The 27234-nt window shown below is 42.4% G+C and overlaps 1 protein-coding gene and 4 non-coding genes across 5 annotated transcripts; all 5 read right to left on the bottom strand.

Moving 5' to 3' along the window:
- WDR43 (WD repeat domain 43) lies at window positions 1-27234 on the bottom strand. The gene is made up of 18 exons (XM_054397424.1): window positions 27007-27234; window positions 21293-21427; window positions 19453-19574; window positions 15443-15563; window positions 14107-14246; window positions 12763-12865; window positions 11599-11663; window positions 11069-11240; window positions 10473-10559; window positions 7934-8065; window positions 6802-6939; window positions 5592-5678; window positions 4310-4341; window positions 3549-3612; window positions 2567-2680; window positions 2057-2126; window positions 244-299; window positions 1-145 (listed from the first exon to the last, which is right to left on the bottom strand). Exons 1-18 carry the CDS (start codon window positions 27232-27234, stop codon window positions 26-28), a joined length of 1986 nt encoding a protein of 661 aa, XP_054253399.1. The 3' UTR covers window positions 1-25.
- On the bottom strand, window positions 9617-9695 carry LOC128980802 (small nucleolar RNA SNORD53/SNORD92). Its single transcript, XR_008489490.1, has one exon. It is a non-coding gene; the product is annotated as a small nucleolar RNA SNORD53/SNORD92 (small nucleolar RNA).
- Window positions 13903-13987, bottom strand: LOC128980805 (small nucleolar RNA SNORD53/SNORD92). Its single transcript, XR_008489493.1, has one exon. It is a non-coding gene; the product is annotated as a small nucleolar RNA SNORD53/SNORD92 (small nucleolar RNA).
- LOC128980804 (small nucleolar RNA SNORD53/SNORD92) lies at window positions 15203-15288 on the bottom strand. Its single transcript, XR_008489492.1, has one exon. It is a non-coding gene; the product is annotated as a small nucleolar RNA SNORD53/SNORD92 (small nucleolar RNA).
- LOC128980803 (small nucleolar RNA SNORD53/SNORD92) lies at window positions 18952-19029 on the bottom strand. Its single transcript, XR_008489491.1, has one exon. It is a non-coding gene; the product is annotated as a small nucleolar RNA SNORD53/SNORD92 (small nucleolar RNA).

The following is a 27234-nucleotide window of genomic DNA, read 5'->3' as shown; positions in this document are numbered from 1 at the left end:
TGGTAAAAGTTCTTCTTTCATGTTGCTATTCTTCTTCACTTTCATTTTCTGGTTCCCCATCGGAATCACCATTGATTTCTTTTTCAACAGCCATTTCTTGTTCATCAGATTGCTCCTCTTTTTCCTCATCTTCATCCCAGTTTTCCTAGGAAAAAAAAAAACCACACATGGACATGTGAACCTCTGATAGTCACACACTTTGTTAGAAGTAAATGGGAGAAGATTCAATCCAACTCCACTTACATCAGACTCTTTATCTGCAATCATCTCATCGTCTGAGCATTCCTCCTCTGAGGATTCTGCAAAGAGAAAACAATCCCTCAGTATGGAAAACAGACTTTGAAATGTCATTGTGCAAAACACAGCCCAGCTCTACATGCTGCTAAGTCTCCCAACTACGCTACTTCAATTCCAAAACTCAATCCACCTGAAGATTATGTGGATCAACACGAACAAATCACTTCTGTTACAATCATGCAGTACGGAGTTGCAGTGGAAAACAAAAGGTCAAATGGGCAATGCACCTGCACACACTGACACTGGAGAAGAGAAGATTATCAGGAGTAGTCAGCATGGATTCAGAAGGGGAAATCACGCTTGGCCAATCTGATGGCCTTCCATGATGGAGTCACCAGCTGGGTAGATGAGAGGACAATGGGAGAGCAGCAGATGTGCACCTTGACTCCAGCAAGGCTTCTGACACCGTCACCCACAACATCCTCCTAGGTAAACTCAGCCAAGTGTGGGTTGAGTGGACAGTGAGGTGGATTCAGAACTGGCTGAATGACAGAGCTCAGAGGCTTGTGATCAATGGTGCAGGTTCTAGTTGGGAGGCCTGTAGCTAGTGGTGTTCCCCAAGGGCCAGTACTGTGTCCAGTCTTGTTCAGTGACCTCAACTAGGGGACAGAGTTTACCCTTAGCAAGTTTGCTGACAAGGGTGGCTGACACACCCAGAGGGCTGCCCTCCAGTGAGACCCAGACAGTCTGGAGAGTCGGAAAGAGGTGAACCTCATGAAGTTCAACAAGGACAAGTGTAGAGACCTGCACCTATGAAAGAATATCCCCCTGCACCAGCATAGGTTAGGGGCTGACCTGCTGGAAAACAGCTCTGTGAAGAAAGACCTGGGAATCCTGGTGATCAAGTTCAATATGAGCCAGCAATGTGCCCTTGTGGCTGGAAGGTCAGCAGTATTCTGGGGTGCATTAAGAAGAGCGGGTTTAGAAGGTGGAGAGAGGTTCTCCCGCCCCTCTACTCTGTCCTGGTGAATCCACACCTGGAGTTTTGTATCCAGCTCTGGGCTCCCCAGTTCAAGAGGCAGTGAACCACTGGAGGGCCACAAAGATGAAGGAACTGGAGCATCTCTCTGATGAGAAAAGGCTGAAAGACCTGGGGCTGTTTAGCCTGAAGAAGAGAAGACTGAGAGGAGATCTTACCAATGCTAATTATCTAAAGGGTAAAGACCAAGAGGATGGGGCTGGGCTCTTTTCAGTGCAACCCAGTGACAGGATGAGGGGCAGCAGGCACAAAGTAGAACACAGGAGGTTTCACTTAAACATGAGGGAAAAGTTTCTTACTTTTAGGGTGCTGGAGCCTTGAAAAACAGGCTGTCCAAAGAGGTTGTCGAGTCTCCTTATCTGGAGACTTTCAAAACCCACCTGGATGTGTTCCAGTGCAATCCGATCTATGTTTTAGCAGGGGGAGATGATGGAGAAGAACTACATGATTTCTGGAAGTCCCTTCCAACCCCCAACATTCTGTGACCCACTACCCTTGACATCCCGCTGACTCCCGTGTAGAAGTGCCTGGGCTGCAGCTACCTGAGCAGAAAGGCAGCTCACTAAGTTAAGCACCACAGCAAGCTTCAAATTAACTCACTCCTTAGTTTGTGAAGCAGAGATGGGAGGGAATTAAAGGAACTAAAAGGAAGAGCATAAAAGAAGGAACGACAAACTACAAGATATCCATGCCATTAACCACTAACTTTACTGCCACAGACTTCCCACTGGCTGTCACATGAAGTCAGGAGCTGAGCTACACCTTGCATCCACCACTTACCATCCTCATACACCAGCTTTGCAGTCTGATTCACCTCAGTTACATCCTCACCCGCTTCTGAGGCTGCAACCTGGATGGAATTTGCAGATTAGCCTTAGATACAATCATAGACACCAGCCTTAAAAATCAACAAAACTCCTAACAACATAAATGATGCCTACACCCAGTTTACCACAGAGTTATTAATTTAGGGGAGTAGTTTAATATCCAAACATGTATGAAGGATGAAGTACCATTTCAGTAACATTGTCTACAATGCAGTGGGGCCTGGCACCTCCTATCTCCTTTTAAAACTCTATGTGTTAGTAGACATATAAAGCAGGAAAAAATGGCTAACACTTGCAGTAAGCATAGAGTGAACCAGTCATTAAGTACACAGCTCTGAGCCTTATCAGCACAGCTGTAGAGCAGCTGTATTAAGTACCCAATGATAGGTGTAATCACAACAGAAGGTGAAGTCTGCAAACAACAGTTCTTCTGCACAGCCTATGTTCTTTGGTTGGGGCTCACCTGGGAGGCAAGAATGAAGAGTCTTCCGTGCAGACGGGAAAGCTTTTGCAAAGTTCTGACTCTGCTCTCCATTAACTGGTATAGCATCCCCAGCTGAGGAATAAGGTCTGGCAACTTGGGAGAAGTGAAGGAGGAAGAAAAATGAAGCTGTTCACACAAATGGCTTACTCTGAAATTTTTAAACCACCTTTGTATGTTTGGGCCAAGCAATCCTTGCATTATTCTATAGAGAAGGGAAAGCTTAGGGTTCACAGAAACTATCTGCAGCCTGATCAGGTAACATTTGGCCATGGTTAGAAACTGTCTACTTTCAAAACATGGCAATTCTTACACGACTTTCCAGTCACTGCTGTAAGCAGCTGCTGAGGACTATTTGGAAAGCTGTGTAGAAGGAATCTGAATATACACCAATGTACAAATGCAGCCTCACTAATATGTGGCACATTCTGACACACAGTAATCCTATAATACATGGGAGAAAGGGCTAACAGCACCGAAATACCTTCTTCTTAACTAAGCAAGAATGCTTTATCCATCACTTGGCTTCAATCCAGAAGCTAGGACATGACTTACTACCCTGCCAGCTTTGGCACACCTTTACCCTGTAAATCTAGCCATTCCCCAGATAGTCTCAGGATAAGAATTACAATAGCCAAGCAAATTTAGCTCTGCAAGATTTAGTAACACAGGCTGGATTACTCTTTGACAGTAATTTCGATCCCTAACTCTCACAGGTATGTCATAACTTATCTTAAGTTTGGCTTTGGGATGACTGTAATTCTGTCACAAATAACTAAGACAATTTATAAGCAATGTGCAGCAGTCCCACAAAAGTGACAGAGGTATAGCCCTCTGTACACTGATTTGGGCACTGCTGTATGTGGAAAGCAGGAGACAGAATCCTGAAGGAAGAACACAGACATACGTAAGTATTTCAATCTAGTTTTAGTTCCATGCATTAGGACGAAAGCAAAATACTTACTGTAGAAAGGTAGGATGCATGTAGACTAAAAACAGATTTCAGCCATCGAACCATGAGTGAGGCACTGGAAAAGAAAAAGAAATTATATTCAAGAGATACTGGCTGAGAAACACCCATTTCACATTCTAGATGCTACGTAGTTCCAAATAAAATGTTAAATGCAGATATAAAGCAATTTGGCTATATAAATGAGATACCTGTGTAAATTATTAGGAAAAGAACAGGCATTTAGTGAAGGACTAAACTAAAGATGTGTTTCTGACATCTTTTATGGGAATTTTCAATGGATTAAAAAAAAAATCTAAACATTCTACTTTTTTCTCCACCTACAATGAGGGAATTTATATTTAAAAATAAACGAACAAAACACACACAGAGGGAAATTTGTATTTAAAAACCAATAGAAACAAAAAGAACAGAGGGAATCTGTATTTAAAAATAAACAAACAAAACCAAAATAAACACACAGGGAAAAAAAAAAAAAAACAAACACAGAAAGATCCCAACTCAACACCAGATACCACCATTAAGGACAGTTAGTCTCAGCAAAGCTATCCTTAGTGCAGTAGGCAAGGGAACACAACACCAGCCTTACTAAAAGCTCCTTTTTTGCACTCACTATCATCAGGTGAGAATTTTTATCTCAAGATGCTGCAGTGTAAGTATAGTTAGTATGGAAATCAGTCATAGAGGTGGAGGGAGAAACCATAATGCACATACCAGTTGCAGGTGAGTTAAACCATGCTTGGGTTGTCTCTTACCTGTATGGGTTGCCCTGCAATCTCTTCGTAAGCTAAAAGGACAAAAATAGTAAGCAGTTAAATAATAAAGACATCATGATTTTAAACACCAAACATGACATCCCCCTGACAGCCTCGGTATTGGTGCAGAAAGATCTCCAAGCACTTGAAGTCTCTTAGGATTAACCACTGCCAAGCTCCAGAATATTACCTTGCTGGCTCTACCATTCTGTATGTAGGCTTCCAGCTTGCAGAAGCTGATTTTCGTTATTACACTAAAACTGGAACTCTTCCTGGCAGAAGTGGAAGAAAATCTCCTTATTTCTATGTCTATGTGTATCTGCTTAGTAGATGTTACAAGGTGGACAAGGTGTTACAAGGTTACTAGATGTCACAAGGTGGACAAGCTGTAGTCCAACACTTGCACTTAAGATTCTCTAACAAAGGTCCCAGACAAGACACACTGTACCTCATTAAACTAAGTCTAAGGAGGTGACACAACACATGCTTAAAGGAAGTCTAAACTTTCAACACCAGATCACCTGCATAATTCAAGTTAAGATCAGTACCACAGGTGTGAAATGAATCTTACTTGTGGCCAGCACATTAAAATACAAAAGCAATCTAATGATGACTTTGTTATGGAGTCTCATTCACATAACAAGAGCAACTAACTGATGTTCAGTTTAAAGAGAGTCAAGTCTAGAAAAGGCTAATCCTTAAAATAGAGATTTTATTTAACATCACTGAAAAAGCAGATCAGAAGCCAAATCTCTCTTGGAATTATTACTGAGTGATGTCACAAAGCCTAAATATAGTAAGTGGGCTTCTGAGCCATCTTCAAAAGAGGAAAGAAATTGCTCCCCAATTTCCAAGTGCTATCTAAAATCACTGCTCTAAGTATATACTCTGCTCTTTGTTCTCTCACATGAGCATATGTTAAGCTCATGCAACTTGCCCTGTCTGACACTGCTGTTTCCACTTTGCAAATTATCATTCATTTTAAATAGTTCAAAAGAAGATGAAATGGTAACTGCTTGCCATGGACTAAGCAAGCTTTAGCTTAACCTTTTCCTCTTCTTTCCCCACACAGTCATCTAAGACAGCATTAAACTACCTAATGCTCTTCCAAGCTTTGACAATGACATTCTGTCCTTTGGTCGAGCTTTAACCAGAGAAGAGCATATCAGAGATAAGTTAAGAAAAATTTCTGTCTTGTAAAATTCACCAACTAATTTCAGTAGTAAAATAGAGACACATCCTGGATTTTCCCCAGCTAGAACGCTCACACAGTCTCTCCTACCTCATGCAGCAGTGGAATGACAGCGTGGATAGGCATTCTGGCTACTGTGTTCTTTATTACAGTTTCCTTTTTTGTGTTAAGCACTCTCTGTTAAAATGGAAAAATATGGTCAGAGAATCACTCAGTTTTAACATATGTATGAGCAATGAGCACAAAATAAGACACTCAACCCACTTAGAACAATATACCATGGTCTCAAGCCCACCCACCACATGAGGAACAAAGCATCACATGCACATTAAACTTTCCCTTGCCATTTTCTCTGCTTGACTTCTGTCAATAAATGCCTTTCAATAATATCTTCACCAGTATCTTTCACCAATAATTTCTATTCAGCATCAAACTATTAAGACTTTATTTCCCTGCCCCAGAACTATTGTTTCCTCCTAGTCCAAGTGCCAGACTAATCTATTCAAGTGAAAGTGCTGGCATCAAGACTCAGCTTGACAGCGACAGGATGCTGGGCCATCTCATTTAAACTATACTATCCCCTAGAAAGATTGGACCAGATGATCCTTGGGGTGCCTTCCACCATGGCATTCTGTGAATGCATTTTTCCAACGGTATCTACTTGGAAACAGTACACCCAGATTATACTCCAGCTCAATCTAAAGGAAAGACTGCTGCATAAGTAACATCACTTGTCATAGTTTAGATCATAGAATGGTTTGGGTTGGAAGAGACCTTAGAGATCATCCAGTTCCAACTCCTCTGCCAGGGCATCTTCTACCAGACAAGGCTGCTCAAGGCCCTGTCCACCCTGGCCTTGAACACTTCCAGGGAGAGGGCCTCCACAACTTCCCTGGGCAACCTGTTCCAGTGTCTCATCACCCTCACTGGAATGAATTTCTTCCTAATCTCCAGTCTAAATCTCCCCTCCTGAAGTTTCAATCCTTTCCCTCTCATCCTATCACTACAAGCCCTTGCAAAAAGTTCCTCTGCAGCTTTTTTGTAGGTCTCCTTCAGATGTTTTATGTAACAAATTTACCATTTAACATAAGCCTCTCCAAGTTCAAGGACTGACTCAGAAAGCAAGGCAGATAACAACAAAGCATTACCACTACTACCATTTATATTAACACTGCCTTGAGCACCAGATCATAAAAAAACAGCTGGGAGAAACAACAGGTTCTTGACTTGCAGTCTTCCTGACTCTCCCCAAGTCTCAGGGAGTAGATTAACCAGCATACAGTAACCAGGTAACACTTACATTTAAGATTTCCGCATCGTTGCTTTCCAAGCCCTGGACCAAAAGCACTGCAAAGCTGTCTGCCTGTGGAAGGCCCCCTGGAGTTTTTACTTTGCTTACATCAATATCCAGTGCTCCTAGGCGCTCTTCAATGCTTTCCTGCACACAGTAAACAAGGGCAGTGCTGTTTCAGTGCATATTCTCAAAAACATCAGCTGAAAGCAAAGTTATCAAACATACAGAATTCCCTTCTGATTCTGCTGGAAAACGACACAGATTTTGCATGTTCTGACAGAGAACAGACTGAGAAAAGATGGCAAAGCAGTAATATAACCTTAGCATGGAGAGACAGACACAAGCATGTGAAAACTTCTGCAGGGATACGGCAAAACTACAGGTGAGGTATGGAGGGCTTGAAGGGGTGCGTGCTAGGTTAAACCCAGCCCAGGAGGGGGTGAGCTGAAAAGAACCTAGCCCCACGTGGACAAAGAAACCTGACCCAGGTGGGCAGAGAGACTTGGCCCCCTCCCAGGGGGAGGGGTCCCCAGGTCAAAGTCTATTCCGCTCCCATTTCCTGTCTGCAACCCTTTTTAAGGGAGGGCTATTTCCTGCCCCGCTCTCTTCTCCTGCCCTTGCTTTGCTGACCTCCTGGTGCTGTTAACCACGTGGTTGGGCCTGTTCCATGCTGTTCCAGACTCCTAAGGAACTGCATCCATCTTACATCCAAAGAATCCTTTGCCAGAGGTGTCTGGTTTTGCATATATTTTTATTTACCCTTTTTCCTTATACCTTTCTAACCTTCATTTTACTCAAATGCCTTTTCTATTTTGTTGAACTTACCTTTTTACTTCCATATCGATTCAAGACTGTTCTTTTGTAGATAACTCTCTCTCTCTTCTCCTGCCTAATTTTGCTTTCCCTACCAGGAAAAGAGGAGAGGGGAGGCAACCTAAATCTGTTCCATTTGGGGCTCCAGGAAAAGCTTAAACCACAACAGGGTGAAAGGTTTTGAGCAGAGGGAAGTCTCTTTAATACAGGTAGTGTCATCAACCAAACACAGCGACTTTGAGTTCACCTACAGGAGTTCTAATGATGACTTACAACTTCAGTTTCTCCGTTATTGCTGTGTTTAAAGGAGGAAGCAGCAGTTTACCTCTGTCTCTCCAGGTTTCCTCTTGTTCTTCTTTTTCTCCTTCCCTGAGGATGGAGTTTTGACAGTTGTGCTGTGTCCTGGAATGCCAGGCACTAGAACTTTGGTGTCTGAGTTCACAACAGGCGTCTTTACCTAGCAAACAGAGGTAACCACATCTGCATGAATTGCTACGATCTTGAGCATTCTTCCAATTTCAAATACTGATTTTATTCCAAGACTCTTGCATACACAGTAAAACCAGCCTGCCACAACCCATTTTTTTGACATATACATTACTAAGTAAGAACTAATGACCTTAAGCAATAGGCAGCTAGTTTTCATAACTAACTAAAGCAATGCTCTCTCTGGAATCACTTGTGAATCTTTTTACTTACAAACTTGTTCCATAACACTCAGACACAGTGTCTGTTTCCATCAATAAACAGTTGGACGTTTGCTAGTCTAACAGGTGCCTGTTTCCCCCCAACACAGAAGTGAGGGAAAAGTAACACGTGCACAGAACACTCCTGTGAGTTGAGATAAAGAGTTGAGCTAAAAAGAGGCAACATAATGCACAATTACCTTAGCTTGTTTGCACAAAAAGCCCTGCAGAAAGCAGTAGCAAGCAGAAGATAGCAAGCTAAACCCCAAGCCAGGGAGCTACTCCCCTCATCCCTCCCCATCTGGCTGTCATCCCAGCAGGAGAGAGCCAACACCCAAAAGCAGCAACCTGAACAGGAAGCCTCTCGTGTTACAATCTGAACTTCAAGCCCCATAATACTTTGCTCCAGGCAGCACTTTCATTTTGAAGCTGGCATGTAGGATGCTTTTGAGTAACAGCAGCAACTTAACCCATGACAGCCAGCAAGAGATCACAGGACCACAGGATGTTAGGGGTTGGAAAGGACCTCCGAAGATTGAGCCCAACCTCCCTGTTAGAGCAGGGCCATAGAATCTAGCATAGGTCGCACAGGAACACATCCAGATGGGTCTTGAAAATCTCCAGAGGAGATTCCACAATCCCTCTGGGCAGCCTGTTCCAGTGCTCTGTGACCCTCACACTGAAGAAGTTCCTCCTCATGTTGATACCAGGTACACTAACAGTCAGACCCATAAACAGCATGCAGATTAATGTCCCATTGAAAGGTAAGAACTGATCACAAACAGCAGCACAATGTAAAAGGTAGTTACTATTCACTTCGATCCCACCAATTTTCTCCTAGGGAGTGCTCAGATGCAGAACACAGTGGTCTGAATTGGGACTACGGTCACAATGACAGACAGAGCAACTTAGGTTACACCAAAGAAGCTATGATGTTCACTTTCAACAAGCAGAAAGGAGACTGACTTTTAAAGGCAATATATTTTATAAGCAAGTGCTCCCCTGACAGAGGATGTAAAGGAGTATGCTGCTTCCAGACCATCAGCAATACTACCTGTTACTTCCAGAACACTTCTTTAACCACAGTCCTTCTGTGCAGGCCATTTTTTCACATATCTGCCCAAATTTCTGTATTTGTGGGAGCCCTGCTGGGTGCCCACTGAAGCGATGCAAATATAATCTACTACAGTAAGCAAAGCAACTTCCATGCGCTGTGTAAGCAAAACATTGTAGTTTGTAGCTCAAGAATTTTACAACAGTGATTTGCAACAGTGTTAAAATACTGCCTCCTTTGCTCATCATGGACCTTGTCCCCACCAGGCATGCTCAGACAGCCAAGAGAAATGCGTCTTCACTGCAATTCAGTAAAAAGCGAAACCAAGATGGGTATCATCACTGCATGCCAGGAACTTCCTACACCTCCCACTGCCTGACAGCTCTGCTACCCACCAGCCCCAGGACTCAGGAATCAGCACAAAACCCCTCCTGGCTGATGGAGCACCAGACACAGTAGCTAACTCGGGGGTTCAAAAAGCAGCACTGTCTGCTCCCTTCACTGATACTGCAAGCATTTCAAATCTTCAAGGCCTGGAACACACACACTAGTTAACAGCTTCACAGCCTGTTTCTAAAGCCCAGAGAATCCTGCATAAGAAAATGGTGGCAAGGGGCCTCAGTGGACACTACTGCCATCTAAGTGTCAAGCTCACATTCCCAGGTGCCATACGTATCCCTGGGAGTAGGAACATGTGAAGGCCACCCTGATAAAGAGCCGAAAGGACATGTCCTTGAAGGCTCACTGCATTTTATTTAGACTAAAACAAAGCTATCCCTACTGCATCCCAAAGCATCGGGATCAAAGAGGCTGTACAAACCGACAGACTCTAAGGGAAGGAAAAGAAATCATCAGCCAGCCTTGTTTGTCAGACCTTATGAGAACAGGACCTGCTCTGAGCTACGGGAAGGTGTGTGAAGAGCACACTAAAACACACAGTGGCCACGAAGCACGCTTTACCCACAACTGACTGAATATCTGTAGCTATGGATATCTGTAGCTACCACTGCAGCTCTGAGCAAGCCCATCCAGAAATCCAACCTCGTTCTAGAAGAGACCAGCAAATTCTACCATCTCCAAAGTAAAACAAGAGAAGCAACAAAACTGCTTCATGCAAAGCTCACCTTCGTTAAAGCAACGTCTGTTTTAAGTGACAACACTTTCTGGATGTCCCTTATCAAGCACACGTGGGATTCAGTGGTGTTCAAAGACTAGAAGGACAGGAAGAAAACCAGTTAAGGACAGGAACAAAACCAGTTGATATACTTGAGATTCACTCCTGTGATTCATTATGCTACTGAAAGAACAAATTCCAGAGGTACAAAATAGAATGAATTTATTTTTTCATTTTAGAACAGCAGCTGCTTTGCACATCTGCCTTATACTACCAGATCTCTCTGCCCTCCAAAGAGGTTCACACAGGTAAACCAAAACAGTATTAAAAAGCAGTTTCAGTGGCCTAACTCAATAATAGCTGAAATAGCAAGAAACAGACAGCAATAATGTCAAGTTGTATTTTAGTTTCAAGAATGGAAGAATATAAATTGCCTTTCAAAACAGCTCAGGGGCAGGTTATAGCTCCCAAAAAGGGGAAAGGAATAAGCTCTGTCTTGCTATACAGTTTAATAAATAAATAAATATTTTTTAAAATCCCTCCAACTGGGAGCAACTTGTAGTCCAGATTACAAAATCCCACAACTCTACACTAAGTTTTACATACCACTTTCTCTATGATGGGCTGTAAGGTGTTTCCATACACAAGCAGCAGAGACTGTTTGTCTGTGCAAAATGCAGCTGCTAAAATAGGAACAGGTTTTGGTGTGGAGTCCTCATCATTTCCAGGCGTTGCTATCTGGATAGTACAGTTTGATGTTAAGGGTTTTTTGCAATAACTGGAAAAAAAAAAAAGAAATGAAAAAAATTCCAAGAGGTTTAGCTTAAACACTTCAATACCTTCACATCTAAGCATGTTTCATTAACATCCCCTCAGCTAACTCAGCGAGTTTTCCATTTTACAGATGGCTAAGGTGAGGTAGGTAGAGGGAGCTGAAAATCTTGGCTAAAGCAACACTTCATACCCAAGTGCAGCACAGCCCCAACAAGTTCTCCAGAATTGTGTCCAATACTCAAGACAAAGAGCTGGAACTTGGTTTATGAACAGACACAAGAGCTTAAATGCAGCAACATAACAAGATTGAACTTTGCCTTAGAGAAATTTCAAAGACACCCTCAAGATGAGTATTAACTTACCCATTTAAGATATGCTCAAATAAATGCACCTGCCCATCTCTGCACACAACTGCTAACTTCACAGGCTGGAAGAAGGCAGTGTAAAAGGTTTTAATTAGACCAAAGAACAGGACATCAAGAGACAGTAACTAAACACATTTAAGATTTGACTAAATCCATAAGGAAGATCAGAGACACTAACATCACAGGAACATTTAGAACAACTATTAAGAGACAAAAATCTCCTCTATTTTAATGTATCACTAGTGATAAATCCAAATTTGAACACTTTGCACAGTACATACAGGTCATCACAAGCAACAAGTTCCAAAACTATGGTACCAAATACATCTAGAGGCACAAGTGTACAAAGGCACCGATATTGTAAATATGCTTAGAGGAAAGAAACTGAGATGAGTGCTCCAGAAAGTGAAATGACAGGTGCACATTACAGAATATTCTTATCTCCAGTACATGCACAACTGGAAACATGAGAAAATATACCATCAAATATTGGGTTTAGGAAAGGAATCTTAAGGCAGGAGGAGAAAAATGTTTCCAATCATTACTGAAAGTTTGTGAAGATGTTTCACATGTAGATTTTTTTAAAAACAAATACTTGGAAAGATTGTTGAAACTGACAGCCCTTGAGAATGCACACTGCTATTTTGACTCATGAAAGGACAGTTAATTCCAAATGCAGTAACACTGCCAAAACCATTTGCCATCAGATAAACAAGGACCATACCCAAACTGGAATTTTGGAGTCTATTTCGGTTTTTGTTCTCTTTTGTTGTTTTATTTATACTGCCAAGTTACAACAACCAATTTAATTACTAACTTGTTCTAAATAGGAAGCTACTGACATTTTTGCCCTCACAAGCAAAAATCCTGAAGAAAACACTGCATTTGCACTTGGCAGCTTTAAAACCGAGGATTCGAAACTTTCAGCACCTGTGGCAGTTATCCTTACACCTGTGAATTGCAAACTGACATTCAGGTCAAGGAAGTTGGACAAAATGACCTTCGAGGGTCTCTTCCAGCCTGATGCAATCTCTGAACCAGTGAATCTCCGAACAACAACCAAAATACAAACCAAGCTCCTTCCTTTGCGCCCTTAAAACGAAACTGATGTGACAAATCAAAACTGTCGAACCCATCTGATTACAAAATTCTTGCCCCTACCTCTTCTTTGACTTCTGATATGGTCAGGTCAATAAAAGTTGGTTCATCTGTTACTGTGAAAGCCATGACAGCGTTCTTTTCTTTCCTATCTGATCTGATCTGCCTGGAAGACAAACAGTACACATTATTTACAATTGCACAAACAGCACCCTCTGCACCTGAAAAGCAGCATAAAGCCTATAAATCACCAGGACCGTGGCAGTATCTACCCCACCAAAAACATTCAGGCTGTAATTTCAGATTTCACAGAATCACAGAATGTTAGGGGTTAGAAGGGACCTCTAGAGATCATCAAGTCCAATCCCCCTGCCAGAGCAGGATCACCTAGGGCAGACTACACAGGAATGCATCCAGATTGGTTTTGCGACTCTCCAGAGAAAGAGGTTACACGACCTCTCTGGGCAGCCTGCTCCAGGGCTCTGTCACCTCACCATAAAGAAGTGTCTCCTTGTTTTGAGGTAGAACCTCCTGTGTTCTAGCTTGTATCCCGTTTCACATCCTATCACTGGGCACCAATGTAAAGAGACTGTCACCTTCATCTTGACACCCACCCCTCAGATATTTATATTTATAGACATTAATAAGATCCCCTGTCAGCCTTCTCAAGACTAAACAGCCCCAGGAGATATGTTCAAGTTCTGCAGTCATTCTCACAGCTCTCCATTGGACTCTTTTCAATGACTTGGGGAGCCCAAAACTGGACACGGTTTTCCAGGGCAGAGTAGAGGGGGAAGAGAACCTCCCTAAACCTGCTGGACACACTCTTCTTAATGCACCCCAGGAAGCCATTGTCCCTCTTGGCCACAAGGGCACATTGCTGGCCCATGGAGAACTTGCTGTCCACTAGGAGTCCAATGTCCTTCTCCATGGAGCTGCTTTCCAGCAGGACAACCCCTGGTCTGTACTGGTGCCTGGAGTTAGTCTTCTCCAGATGCAGGAGACTGCACTTGTCCTTACTGAACTTACTGAACTTTCAGTGTAGAAAGCGTTCTAAATTCCAAGAGCAAAGTAACTCCCAAATAAAACTGACCAAGAAAACTTAGCATAGACCTCAGAGTAAGAATTAAAAAAAAACAAGGAAAAGCTTATTATACAGCATGTTCTTGGCACACACTGGTGATTCAACTGGCAACTGGAAGCATGCTCAGACACAGCCAAGGAAATTCACATCTTCACTCAACAATCAGCGTAGTTGAAAGCACCATTTAAAAGATCATCACTGCATTCCTCCAAAGTGCCCTTTCTGCTTAACCTTCAGTTTAAGCAGAGTTCAGAAGATACTTCTCAAGTCTGTCCTCCATGCTGATAATAAGGAAAGTTAAAAGTTAGGAAAAGCTTACATACCACACACTCAGTAATCGGTCATGTATAGCTCCAGACAAGAAATAAAGCCCTGTAATTCCATCAAAGGGCTTATTATCATTCATAGGTTTCACTGTGGTAAACATTAATGATGACACTGATGTAGCATGGCCTGTGAAATGCTAAGAGGAAAAGAAGAACCTTTCAGTGATTGCCCCAAGCAGTCATATGGTAAAAATTAAAACATTACTTAACAAAGGAAGGTAGGAAAGACTAAGTGCTACTTAGTCAACAAGGATATTTCAGTGGTTTCATTTTTCACTAGTGATCACCTTCCATGCATTTCTGTATTTCAAGGAAACTTCTTCTGACCCTCCAGATAATTATCAGAATTTTGAAAGTGACATGGGGAATGAAAAGCAAATTCACTGGGACTAAGTCCATTCAAAAGAAATCACATCCACCTGTTACTAACAAAAAGCACTCTCCACCCCCCTACAATTTTACACTTCAACTTTTACAATGAAATTAGATTCATAGTTTCATTCTGAACTGTCAGATGAGCACACAGATCTGCTGACATTCTAAGGGTGTTCAACCTCCCCACCCCTCCCTCAAAAAACAATCAGTTCTTCAATCTGCTTTTCATAAATAGTGGGTTTGGTCATCATAGGAGGCAAACATGATTAGCAGTTGCCATGTGCCAACAAGTCTACAGTAACAGCACATGTGTACACACTTACCTGACAGCAAGTATCAGGAGATTGAGACTAGCTGTGTCCTATCTGCTAGCAGGCAAGAAAACATGGCTGCATTCACGGAACAGCTAAAACATGGTAATTTGCTCACGTCTCAGCCCTGCTCAGGGAACAACAAGGGGTTTGCTCCTATGCCTTCCAACTGTTTCAACAGCAAAACTGATAATGCCACCAGTTACATGAAGCTTAGCAAAGACACGTGAAGGCTTTGAGGAGGGACTCATGTTAAAAGTCAGGGAGCTCATGCACAAACCCATGCTAGCACTAACTAACACTGGGGTGAACCAAGTTCTCCTGCTAGAAGGGTATCCAAAAGGGACCCAGTGGAAAAAAGCAGCATTCACCTTTCTGCTACAGGCTTGAGAAAGTGTGCTGGTAGCGTGCTCAGACACAGCCAAGGAATTTAATGTCCTCACATTCAACTCTCAGAAAGTTGAAACCACCATTGAGGATATCATCACAGCAACAGCCTCCAGCAATCCCCAAACCACCAACTGCCTCCTCACACCCAGTGAAATTTTCAGATGTCCTATCAGGAAATACTAGATACATAATGTCACCAATCAAGAAGGGGTTGATTTTTTTTTTTTTTTTGCACCTAGTTTAACCAAATTACTTACTCTGTAGACTTCTTTGGTCTCCAGGTCCCACAGTTTTATAGTTCTACCGGCTGACAGCAGCATTTTCCCATCTGGACTGATGCACAGAGAGGTGACGCTGCCATTGTCGCCTTTCCACTTGCTGGAATTTGGATGGAGGAGTTTTGATACAAAGGGAGAAAGAGGGAAAAATAGAAAAAGAAAACCCCACAATTTTCATTAGCATAATCTCCAAATGCACATCAACTATGCTGGAAAATTTAAATCAAAAATGATATTACAAAAAAAAAAAAAAAAAAAGGGAAATGAAGGAGCCAAAGACGAGGTCAAAGCTATTCTGTTTTCACTCCTGTCCTTCCAATTTGTTAACACAGAAATACAGCAACTCAAAAATGCTGAATAACTTATTTGCCCATTCTTTTGTTCCTTTTGTAAAGCTCTCTAGTATTCAAAATAAGAGTAGGATTTCAAGGCTTCTTTGCACCGTAATTCAAAAAGCTTGTACCAACCCATTCAGGAAGGCCTTCTTCTCAACACTGAAATTTGGAGTTTCAAGGCCTGTTCAGTTCTTGGCTCTCCTCCCATCATGAATCAAAAAGCTGCCTAAGTAGAGGTACAGAATGCCTCTGAGCTACGACTAGAGAAACAAAGAGTCATCCAGAATGTTTTAGACTACCTCTCTCTGCAACACCTTGTCTTGTCTGTCCATAAACTCTGTCTTCCCCAACACCTTGTCCCTCTGCCAGAGGTTTCAGTATGTGCTGCAGACCTCCTGAAGCAGTTCCAGGGACTACCTCTACAGTCATTAAGAAAGTTAAGCCTAAAATCATGTGGTTTCAATTCTTTATCTACCAGTACACACTTCTACAGGAAGATGTCTAGAAGCCTGCAAATGAAAAGAAGCTGAACACCATTTCTCTATCCCAGGAGCAACCATCCTGAATTCTCTGTGGGATACATAAAAATCCATTTCCAGGTCCTAACAAGTGTCAAGAAATGCAGGCAATCTCACATGTACTTTGAACATGAGCATTATTTTGGATAATTTGTTCTAGTCACATCAATTTAGGAAAAATTTACCTTAGGTATAACTCATATCACATGAGAAAAGCATCAGATAAAAAGCATGAGAATTTTATTGCTGGTGTGCTTTTAATGCATACACTTCCAGAATCTTTCTTTTTTTTTTTTTTTTTTTTTGGTTGCCATCTTTAAAATTAAATAATACAATGTTTCTAATTACCTTTTCTAACCACAATCCCCCCAAGAAGCAGAGGGAAACATCGAAGATGAAGGATGACAAGGAAAAAAAACCTCCCACTTCCTAAGAAATCAGCATGACTGGGACTCAAATACCCAGACACATATACAAGTGCTATGGGATACAAACAGGATGAATTAGATGACCACAGGCAGCTTCAGGGCTTTAATCTCACTGGGATCGCAGGAGTGGAAGACAGGAGTGCTGCAGTAAATGGACCTTTAGGAAAGCACTGCAGGAAGGACATACAAGCAAGACAAAAAGGAAAGGCTTCTCCACACAGAAGGGTAGCATGAAAGAGTAGATCCTTCCTCTGAAACAGGCAAAAGGCCAGTGGAGAACTTGAGTATAACAGGAGACGAAAACAAGGGTGGGCATCTGATACACTGTCCAAATAAAACCAAATAGATAAATTTTCATAATCCCATGGTTCTTCTAAAGGGCTTTAACCACCCCAGCAGCTGTAGGAAGGGCAGCACAGGAGGATACAAGCAGTCCCAGAGATTGCTGGCAAATGCTGAAGACTTTTACTTGATGCAAGTGATTTACAACCACACTAGGAAAGGTGCTTTACTGGATCAGCTACTCAAAAGGAGTAAAAGAACTGGTCAAGGACGTGAAAGCTGATGACAACCTAAAGCCATAACAATCACAAGAAAATTATATTTAAGACCCTCAGAGAAAATGAGCCATATTAAGAGCAGAATCAAAAGAGCAGACTGTAACTTAATTTAGAGTATTCAGAGAACAGACCAGCAGGATCCCACTGGAGGCTGCCCTAAAGGGCAAAGGGGCCCAGGAAAGCTGGTTACTCTTCTATGGCAACCTCCTCAAAGCTACAGAACAGTCCATTCCAAAGAGCAGAAAATCACCAGCTATTGCAGAAGGCTGTTTTGGCCAAATGGGTAACTCCTGACTCAACTCAAGCCCACAAAAAAATAAGCATATAGAAAATGAAAGTGCAGAAAGGTTAACACAGAAGTATATAAAAACATTGTTCAGGCATACAGGGACAGAATTAGCTAAAGCTTAGCTGGTATTCAAACCAGCAGGAAATATGAAGGCCAACAAAAGGACACCTATATAGAGCACATCAGCAGTAAGATAAGCCTGAGGAAAGTGTAGGCCTGCTGCAGAATGATATAGCAACCCAGTCAGCACAAACCTGAGGCCAAAGTATTGAAGAGCAAAGTCTGACAGGCCTCCCATGTTCCTGACTCTACTGCATGAGTCAGATGGAGGAAAGTACTCCTCATAGCAAAGGAAAACCATAATTAGGGATCACAGCTGGGCCTTGAAAAGGAAAAGAACAGGGACAAAACATCCACAAGAGTAATCCAGGTACCAACAGGCAGTGTTACAACAAATCCACCTAGAAGCCATTTCCAGGGACACAAGGGTAGAAAGTGTGACTGAAAACATTCATCATAGATTTACAGATGGCAAATTGTGCCTAACCAACCCAATTGCCTTCCTAATGAGACAACTGTCTTGGTTAGTAAGAAGAAAGCCATGTATGCCATTTTAACTTGACTTTGGCAATGCTTTTGACAACATCTCACAGAGTATCCCTGCAGCCAAACTGTAGATATACAGACTGAATGGATGGACTCTACAGAAGGATAAACTCTGGTTGCAACACTGAGTTCAAACAGCTACCATCACTGGTACAAAGTCCAGCTGGTGGCCAGTTACTGGTGTCACTCTGTAAGGACATCCCAATACTGTTTAACTGCATGCTGAGTTGCATTAGCTGGAGAGTGTAGTCAGCAGGTCAAGGAAAGTGACTCTTCTCTATGCACAACTTCTAAAACTGCATCTAAGCACTTTGTCCACTTATGGAGAAAGTCACTGACACAGTGGAGAAAATTCAGTGCAGGGACACAAAGCTGGCTTAGGGACTACAGTGTAATGTAAGAGAAAAAGGTGAGGGAACTGGGTGTGTTCTATGCTAAGGTAAGATAAAGGGAGACTTTAAAGACATCTTCTGCTGCTTTACATCAGGGTCCCAACTTAATACAATCTAAGGATAACACAAGAGAACTGTTACCAAAAATGAAGCATCATAAAAGAAGGGTCAAGGTGCCATCACACAGTAGGCTTTTATTGAATTAAGATATCCAGGATCATTCATAGAAATTTTGGATTCTTCTTCAAAGTTTAAAACCAGTTTGACTTTATTACAAAAGGAATTAAATGCCTGCACCAGGTATCTTCTTACTCTGCACCAAGATCTATTTTCTCAACAGTAGTTTCAAACAGTAGCAGCCTGCTCAGACAGCCAAGTGGAACTGTCCTCACTGCACATCAGTAGTGAGCGAAACCAAGTGGGTTATCATCACAGCAAGGCCCTTTGAGCAAAGACACATGCATGTAACTTATTTCATTGGGATGAGATGTTCCAGTATCTGCTCCCTCTTATTTCCAATATTATTTTCTAGAATTTAGATTTTCCAAAGTGACTAGAAGCCCACATCCCATTAAAAAGTTAGCATGGAGGGACCCAAATCCCTCACAGGTCAGTTACTCATTTCATTGAGTTTTCCAATACACAGACAAAAAAATACAATTACAAGGATCCTCTTTTATCCCTTAATACAACCACTTCCCATCTCAGAAAAGTAACAGCCAACAGTCAATTCTGCACAGTGGGCATGAAGCCAGCATAGTAGAGCACAGCACTTTCAACAGGGCCTCACTAAAACCTGTGAAGGAGGAAGCATACAAAAGCAAGTGTGAACAAATCTGACCCAAAATCACCATAACTTACCACTTCACTTTGCAGGTCTGTGTGTTCCATTCCACAATGTGTTTGTCCTCTGAACAGCTATACAAGCAGCAGTTGTCTTGATGCCATCTCACACAATTTACTCTACTGTCATGACCACCATCCTACAAGAGGTAAAAGATGGTCAACTCGTTAATAAATCATAGAATCAATAGAACTGTTTTGGCTGGAAAAGAGCTCCAAGATCATGGAGTTCAACCATCAACCTAACACCACCAAAGCCATGAAACCACATCCCAAATTGCCATGTCTACACATGTTTTGAATGAGAATTCTTTGACTACTGAGTCTTCCCCACACCAACAATGAGAAAAAGCTGCTCTTTTGAGAACTAAATTCAAACCACTGACAACTTGAAGCATGGTTTTAAAGAGTACTATACATATACAGTTGTATACACTGAATGTAATTCATCTCTTGGTAAGTACACATCATTATTTGAATTCATTCCTTGTCTAGCCCTTCAGAGTGAAGGACAAAAATTGTCCTGCCCCGCTATTTATATACACATAGCCAAACAGGGCTAACAGAATGCAATTTGTTTCAAAGGCCAGTGAAGCGGTCTTGCTAACAGTCAGCTAAATGCCTGATTGCTAAGCACACTCAGAGCTGAGCAGCCTTCCCTTTGTGCTCAGCATTCAAGAGTGAGCTATCATCAGATCTTACAAAGGGCTGCCATTCACCTCTCTCAACAACCACAAACTCTGCAGCTAAAATATATCCTTTAATGCTTTATGAAAATATTTCCTGGAATTCATAAAATTTCACTAATTGAATTGGCACCAGGCAGCTCAGACAACTCCCCAACGTGCAATCAGTTTTGGGCAAGATGAAATACATCCCAACAAAGGCAATCTATTCTATAAGGGTAGTTAAAAGTGATAGTTCTTAATCTAGCAGGAGTAAGCCTTTACTTCAACCTACCTGTAAAACAGAGTACTCACCAAATAACATCTGCTATCCTGCTCCCACAGAAGAGCAGCCAGTGTTTTCAAACTGACAGAAACAGTAAATTTTAACCTGAGACTCCTTAATTTTGTTCAGTTTTCACGAATCAATACAGCTTTTCCATGCAGCAATTGATACTCCTTAGCTAGTGTCACTTGCACATACCATGATTTTAAGGAGTTGCTGCCTTCTCTAAACCCATGTACAGTTACCACCCTAAAAACAACTAACGCTTTTAGAAGCAAAACTATGCCAAAGTATCTCAAATTTGGTCTTGCAGAGTCATTCACACAGATTTTTGCTTGTTATGTAAGCCAAGACTAAAACCAAGGTACTCAGTGTGGTGGCCTGGAAGAGGGAAGTTATCAATGAGAAGGACAAAATAAAAAACAATGTTATCTCATTCAAGAATGGCCAGATACTCAGAGCTTCCTCAAGGGAGATAAGTTCCCTAAAACTCCCTTAACACTTTCCCCACAAGTGGATGAGCACTTCAGTCCTGTCCCTCTTCCCACAATACTGTGCAGGAACTGAAGGTATGATACTCCCACGGAGGACTTCACTCTCCAGTTGAGCATTTCATCATTATTGATGTTTATAGTGTAAAGTAACAAATCCATACACAACATTAAGATATTACACTAGCTTTGAAACCAAGATTTCTCAGCTGCCAACAAGAGAAAAAGCACCACTTGAAGTTTTCACCTGAACTACTGCACCTCTATGCACATGTGCAGTCACCAAGATAAAATTAGAAACAAAGAAACCCCCAACTGAATAATTAGGGTTGGTTTATTCTATTTTTGAGCAGCAGAAAAAAAACAGAATAACGTGATTGAAACCATCAGTATGTGATGAAGGATGCATTACTTACTAGCTTGCTCTGTAGTTCTCCTTTTACTGTGCTGTACAACAAAATGCTACCAACTGCTGTACCAATAGCCAGGATATCTAACTGTTTGTCCACTTCTGCAACTTCAGACTTTCGTTTTTTCCTCTGGGGACCATCCTGGAAAATTGAAAAAAGAAAAAAACATGACATAAGTTAGTAATCTCAATGTTAAAGCAGAGGGGAAAACACCTTCTGTTAAATGTGAGACCCAGCCAGCCAGAACAAACGCTGACAAGACACAAAAAGAAGACAATGAAGTGCTCAGCAACCCAGAGACTCATCCTGTACCTCCCTCTACAAGGTAACAGAGCTGCTGTGAGTCACTTGGAAGCATTTGCTGAAGGCTATCTTGCTGGCCTAGGGTCCACACATGAGGGAAAAAAATCCACATTTTTTTTTTCACTGAGTTTGTGTCCAAGGGACAGAAATTGATATCATCAGAATACTCCATCCACAAAATGGAAGCCCTTGATGAGGAATGATCAGGTTTGGTGTTTTTTCTCAAAGGCTATTCAGAAGAGTCTTGCAAATACTAAACATTCAGAATGCCTCTGAAAATGAAAGCACTACCCAACTATGAAGAGGGAAGCAGCCAAAACTCCTAGCTAAGTGCTATGCCCAAGTCTTGTCATCAGTAGCAGAGATGCTCCTATGATCAGGCAATTAAGTCTTCACACCCTTCTGCTGCAAGTGCTATCAACCACTTCAAGAAGAAATTCCACTTCATCTCTCCTAATCAAAACCGACTGAATGTCGCGCATCACTGTGAAGAATGAATAAAAGTGTCTCTTGAGCATGTCAAACCAAACAAGTTAGAAGAAGCCACTACATTTATTCTCACCAGGTCAATCCCACATAACTAAAGACATAGGTACAAAGGGAAGGAAAAAAAAAATCTATTTGGGCTTCAAAAGGAAAAAAAAAATCATCCCTAATACCACTGATCAGCTTTTAAAATTAACTTGGTAACTCTCCATACTTTTCTTATGTGACAGCAAAGCATTCTCACCAATTGCAAAACCAATACCATATATACACCAGTTATTTCTTCCCCCACACAACAGATACATCTGCAGTGGCAAGCAGCCAGAAGCCAAAGGAGAATGCTAAAATGTAAGCAATCAGCTCTGTGTGAGCTCCATGTGGTGTAGCTAATCAATTACACAACAGAGGTCACACAGCAAACATAAATAATTTTTACTCATGTCCAGAGATAAAATGGCAGGCTTTAGGGAGTTTTCACCACCACTGTGATTTTAAGAGTGCAGGACAAATATCTTAGTTCTTTGAAGCAGGACTTTCTTTTCTTTTGTATTTAACAGAAACAACACATCCTGCAAGAAGTATTTTGCTTTAGGCCAATAAATATCAAAATGCTATACAAATACTTTTAAAAACAAAGCAGGATCTTGAGTAAAGATTGAGTTTTTGCAAGCATTTTTTTAGGCTCACTCTTTCCTGGGAAAGAAAATCTTTATAAAATAGTTTGAAAACATAGCAACTGAGAAACCATCAGTCACAAAGTCCAATGAAGTAAATCAAACAGGTTTTTAAGTACTAAGTGTCTCAAGTAGCTTAATTTTTGATAGCAATCTTAAAGACACATAAAGAAGGGCCACATGGCCACTGGAGATGCAAGTACAGTTCATCTGGTACTTCTCAATCTCTTCAGGAAGTTTTACCAATTGCCCCACAGACTCTCACTGCAAAGCAAAACTACAATTAAGAAGAGAGACCTCATCACTCTCTACAACTCCCTGAAGGGAGGCTGGATTAAGGAGGGGCTCAGCCTCTTCTCCTTGGTATCAAGCAACAGGACTAGAGGCAACTGTTTCAAGATGCACCAGGGCAGGTTCAGGCTGGATGTCAAGAAATATTTCTTCACTGAAAGGGTTTTCAAACATTGGAATGGTCTGCCCAGGGCAGTGGTGAAGTCACCATCCCTGGAGGTGTTTAAGCAGCCTGTGGACCTGGCACTTGCAGTCATGGTTTAGCGTTGACTCTTCAGTACCGCGTTGAGGGTTGGACTGGATCATCTTTGAGGTCTCTTCCAACTGGACGAATTTTGTGATTCTGTGTGGTAGAACACAGGAACAGGTTGCCCAGGGAGATAGTTGAGGCCCCATCTCTAGAGATATTCAAAGTCAGGCTCAGCAAGGGTCTGAGCAACCTCATCTAGTTGAGGATATCCCTGCTCACTGCAAGGGGGTTGGATTAGATGACCTTTGGAGGTCCCTTCCAACCCAAACCATTCTACAATTCTATGATGAACAGATTTTATTCTCTTTCCCTGCATATATCTTTTAACTTTGTTCACCCTCCATTTCAGATGGTTATGGCCAATCTCAAATAAACAAAACAAAATAAAAATCACCAAAAAACCCCATTTTTTTAAAAAGGAAAGGCAAACCACCAAAAAAAGAATCAAACTTTGCTACACCACACAAGATTAGTACATAGGCAGACTGCCAATTGGAGGAGAGATCCATGTGGGATTCACTTGTGGATCAAGGTCTTCAACATAAGAGCACCCTGTTTTCATGGACAGGATAGGACAAAGGATCTGATCTGTACCAAGTATTGGTTTCCTTTTCATTTGTTATTTTTGGGATTTCTTTCAGATTTATGGAAACTCAAGCTTCTTTAGAAATCCCTCAAGTCTGCTTGAAAAAAAGCACAGTGTTTTAATTAGTAGAGATGCTTAAAAGAAGTTATTTAAAATGGGATTGTGCACATATTTTTCTATAATGTTCTGGCTTGAGTAGGTCAGCCACTGAGACTTTGTTTAAAACCAGAATTCCTATCTCTAGAGGCAGCTCACACATGAAGTAAAGCATTAAAAACACCTCAGTGGGAGGAAGCCTCAAGAGTCTACAGAGCTGAGGATGACAGCACAGTTGCAGTTTATTAGGAAGTGAGTGGAAGAAGGCATTTTGAAAGCTGGTGATCCACATACCCTTGAGCAAGGCACCACTTCATGGAGCAGGAGCAGCACAGCAGGAAGCATTGACACTATGAAAGCACGTGTGGCAAGGAACACCCAAATATGCCATCACTGCATCAGCAATTCCAGGGCCTGCAGTTCAAAACTTTCTAATATTCCCCTGTAACACATGGCCTTCATTCACATGGCAGCAGCCCAAAACATAGTTAGTTTAGTGTTCAGACACTGGAACAGGTTGCCCAGACAAGTTGTGGACACCTCATTCCTCACAGTGTTTCAGAGCAGGCTTTGAGCAACCTGGTCTGGTGGGAAGTGCCCCTGCCCATGACAGGAGAGTTGGAACCAGATGATCTTTAAGGTCCATTCCAACTCAAGCTGTTCTGTATTTCTGTGAACTTGGCCAAACACCATTTATAGATACACAGTGGCACAATTTTACTCCTGAACACCAGATCCTAGCACTGCCTAGACAAATGTAAGCTCTCTGGGAATTAAAAAAAAAATAAAGGAAAAGACTAAACATAGTCAGAAAAAAACCACATTCAATAAAATATATTTATCAGAGTAATTACAGCTTTAGTTCTTCTGTTCAGTTTAGGGCCAAACCAATGAATTCTAAATGTTTATGGCATAATTATTCCAAGAAAGGGTATGCAAACCAGCTCTACTTCAAAACACACCAACTTTCAAGTAGGGGACAGCATTTAAACTACTGGGATCATTAGAAAGCATAGAGAGGTGGCCAAACACTGTCTGATTAAGTCTGTTTTCCAAACATTCCTAAACCATGTTAAAATGGAGCATCTGTGGGGTTTAGGGGTAGGTCTCTTAAAAAGGGTTAAGTTTGAAAAGCCAATCAGAAACCTTCTGTGCTTGACTTATGGCACCACAGCAGTGCACTATGTCAGATTAATCTGGGTTGGAAGGAACCTCCAAAGGTCATCTGGTCCAACTCCCCCTGCAGTGAGCAGGAATATCCTCAACTAGATCAGGTCACCTAAAGCCCAATCGAGCCTCACCTTAAATATCTCCAAGGATGGGGCCTCAACCACCTCTCTTGGCCACCTGTTCCAGTGCTCATTGTAAAGAACTGTTTCCTAGCATCCAATCTAAATCTACTCTTATCTAATTTCAAACCATTGTCCCTCATCCTGTCTCTGAAGGCCTTCATAAACAGTCCCTCTCCAGCCTTCTTGCAGTCCCCCTTCAAGTACTGGAAGGTGGCAATTAGGTCTCCCCAGAGCCTTCTCCTCTCCAGGCTGAACAATCCCAGCAGTTCTACTTCACACAGAATAGATTAGACCCATTTTCACATGCCAGTTTCATTTTATTTTAAGAGTAAAGAAGGACCTACACAGCCCTGCAAATAATGCAATCATTTTTCCTTCAAAGCTACCTGAAAAATGAACAAGTTAAGGCCAGCCTAAAACCAGACTGCATTCTTCAAATGTTCTGGGAAGTTTGCAAAGTTCAGGAACTATGCTGCTCAACTGAGAAAAAAGAGACGCTATCCTCTACCACTGGTCTGCTTACCTGTGGGTTAAGCATTTTGAAACACTTAAGTATTTCACATACACTAAATTGCTGATACACCTAAACACTTTTTAAAAAGCCTCACCTACTTATGACAAAGGGAGAAGATCTCACATACTTTATTCAAGGGATTTTATTTTTCTTTCCCCAGGAAATCATAGAATGGCTTGAGCTGGGAGAAGCCCTAAATATCATCCAGTTCCAACTCCCCTGCCAGGGACAGGAACACCTCCCACCAGACCAGGTTGCTCAAAGTCTCATCCATCCTGCTCTTAAACAGTTTGAGGACGAATAAGGCTTCCACAAATTTTCTGGGCAATTTGGTATGTTCCAGCTAAAGAAAATAGGGTTTCTTCAACATAAAGGAGATGAAAAGGTACATTACTGTATGCACTCCAGCTGCTTTCTGGTTGAGCATCCACCTGAGGTGAAGTTAAGTAAAAAAAAATTCAGTGTGGATACCATCTGACTTCCCTGAAGAGTGCTCTGAATAAAGCTACTGAATACCTTCTCACAGGATTCCTAAGCCTGGGAAGATGCATCACAGACAGCATAGCAGTTGCACGGAAATACTTCCATGGGGAAGTAAGTGTAGAGTGATACTGCTTTTACTGGAATGCAAACTGTACAGCAGTCGACCACCTCTGTAGCATCACCTTCTCAATTAATGTAAGATGTACCAATAAGTAACCTACCTTGTTCCTTCAAGAAAGGCTTCTTCCGTGCAGAGTTTATGAAAGGCAAATGATTTTACACAGTCAGTGCTTCTTTTGAGAGCCCCTTGTCAAGTTGTAAAAAAAGTAATGAAGTCTCCGGTACCGGTCCCCCCCAACACCTATCTGACTTGTGAAAAGCAATCCTGTGATGTTCCTCTGAGGGGCGTGAATTCCCCCCACAGCCCCCCACCACGGGAGACATCACGGGTGGGCATGCTACGAGCACCTGGGGGGGCAGGGGAGACCGTGGCTAAACCCTGCGGGGCTCAAGTGCTCACCCTCCACAGGACCCTTATCCCGTACTCCACACCAGCACGCCTCATCTTCGCTCCCTGGTCTGCCCGGCCACGCCGACCCCCGCCACATGGCGCCGAGAGGGCGGGGTGAAGCCGAACGGGCCGCGGCCACGCGTCAAGGCTACTCGCGGCATCGCCAGCTCCATCCCACTCCCTTCCTTCCCCGGGTGTCATGCTCCCGGCCCTTCCCTCACACACAGCCCATACCTTACTGGGGGGCGGCCGTCCCCCCGGCGGGGCCCAGGCCAGGCAAGTACAGGCAGCGCTGAGATGGGCCGAGGGCACGTACTCGTGATGTAACCGACTGTTGGCCGTCTCCCACACCCGCAGGCGCCCATCCGAACCGGAGATGGCGAAGAAACGACGGTCACAGGGGGAGAAAGCGCAAAGGGCCCGCGCCGCTGCCACCGCCTCACCATCGCATGCCGCCGCCAT

This window comes from Indicator indicator, chromosome 2 (genome assembly GCF_027791375.1).
Source record: "Indicator indicator isolate 239-I01 chromosome 2, UM_Iind_1.1, whole genome shotgun sequence".
In the NCBI taxonomy this organism is placed as follows: Eukaryota; Metazoa; Chordata; class Aves; order Piciformes; family Indicatoridae; genus Indicator; species Indicator indicator.
Note: the sequence above shows the minus strand (reverse complement) of the source record. Positions and strands in the feature narration are given on the sequence as shown.

Bases quoted from the DNA above. Each gene is read 5' to 3' on its own strand.
- WDR43 (XM_054397424.1), bottom strand. From the start codon at position 27,234: ATGGCGGCGGCATGCGATGGTGAGGCGGTGGCAGCGGCGCGGGCCCTT. The intron at 19,575-21,292 runs GTAAGTAATGCA...TACCTCTTGTAG, and splicing joins GAGAACTACAGAGCAAGCTA to GATGGTGGTCATGACAGTAG. The intron at 12,866-14,106 runs GTATGTAAGCTT...TTTGTCTTCCAG, and splicing joins GACCGATTACTGAGTGTGTG to GCAGATCAGATCAGATAGGA.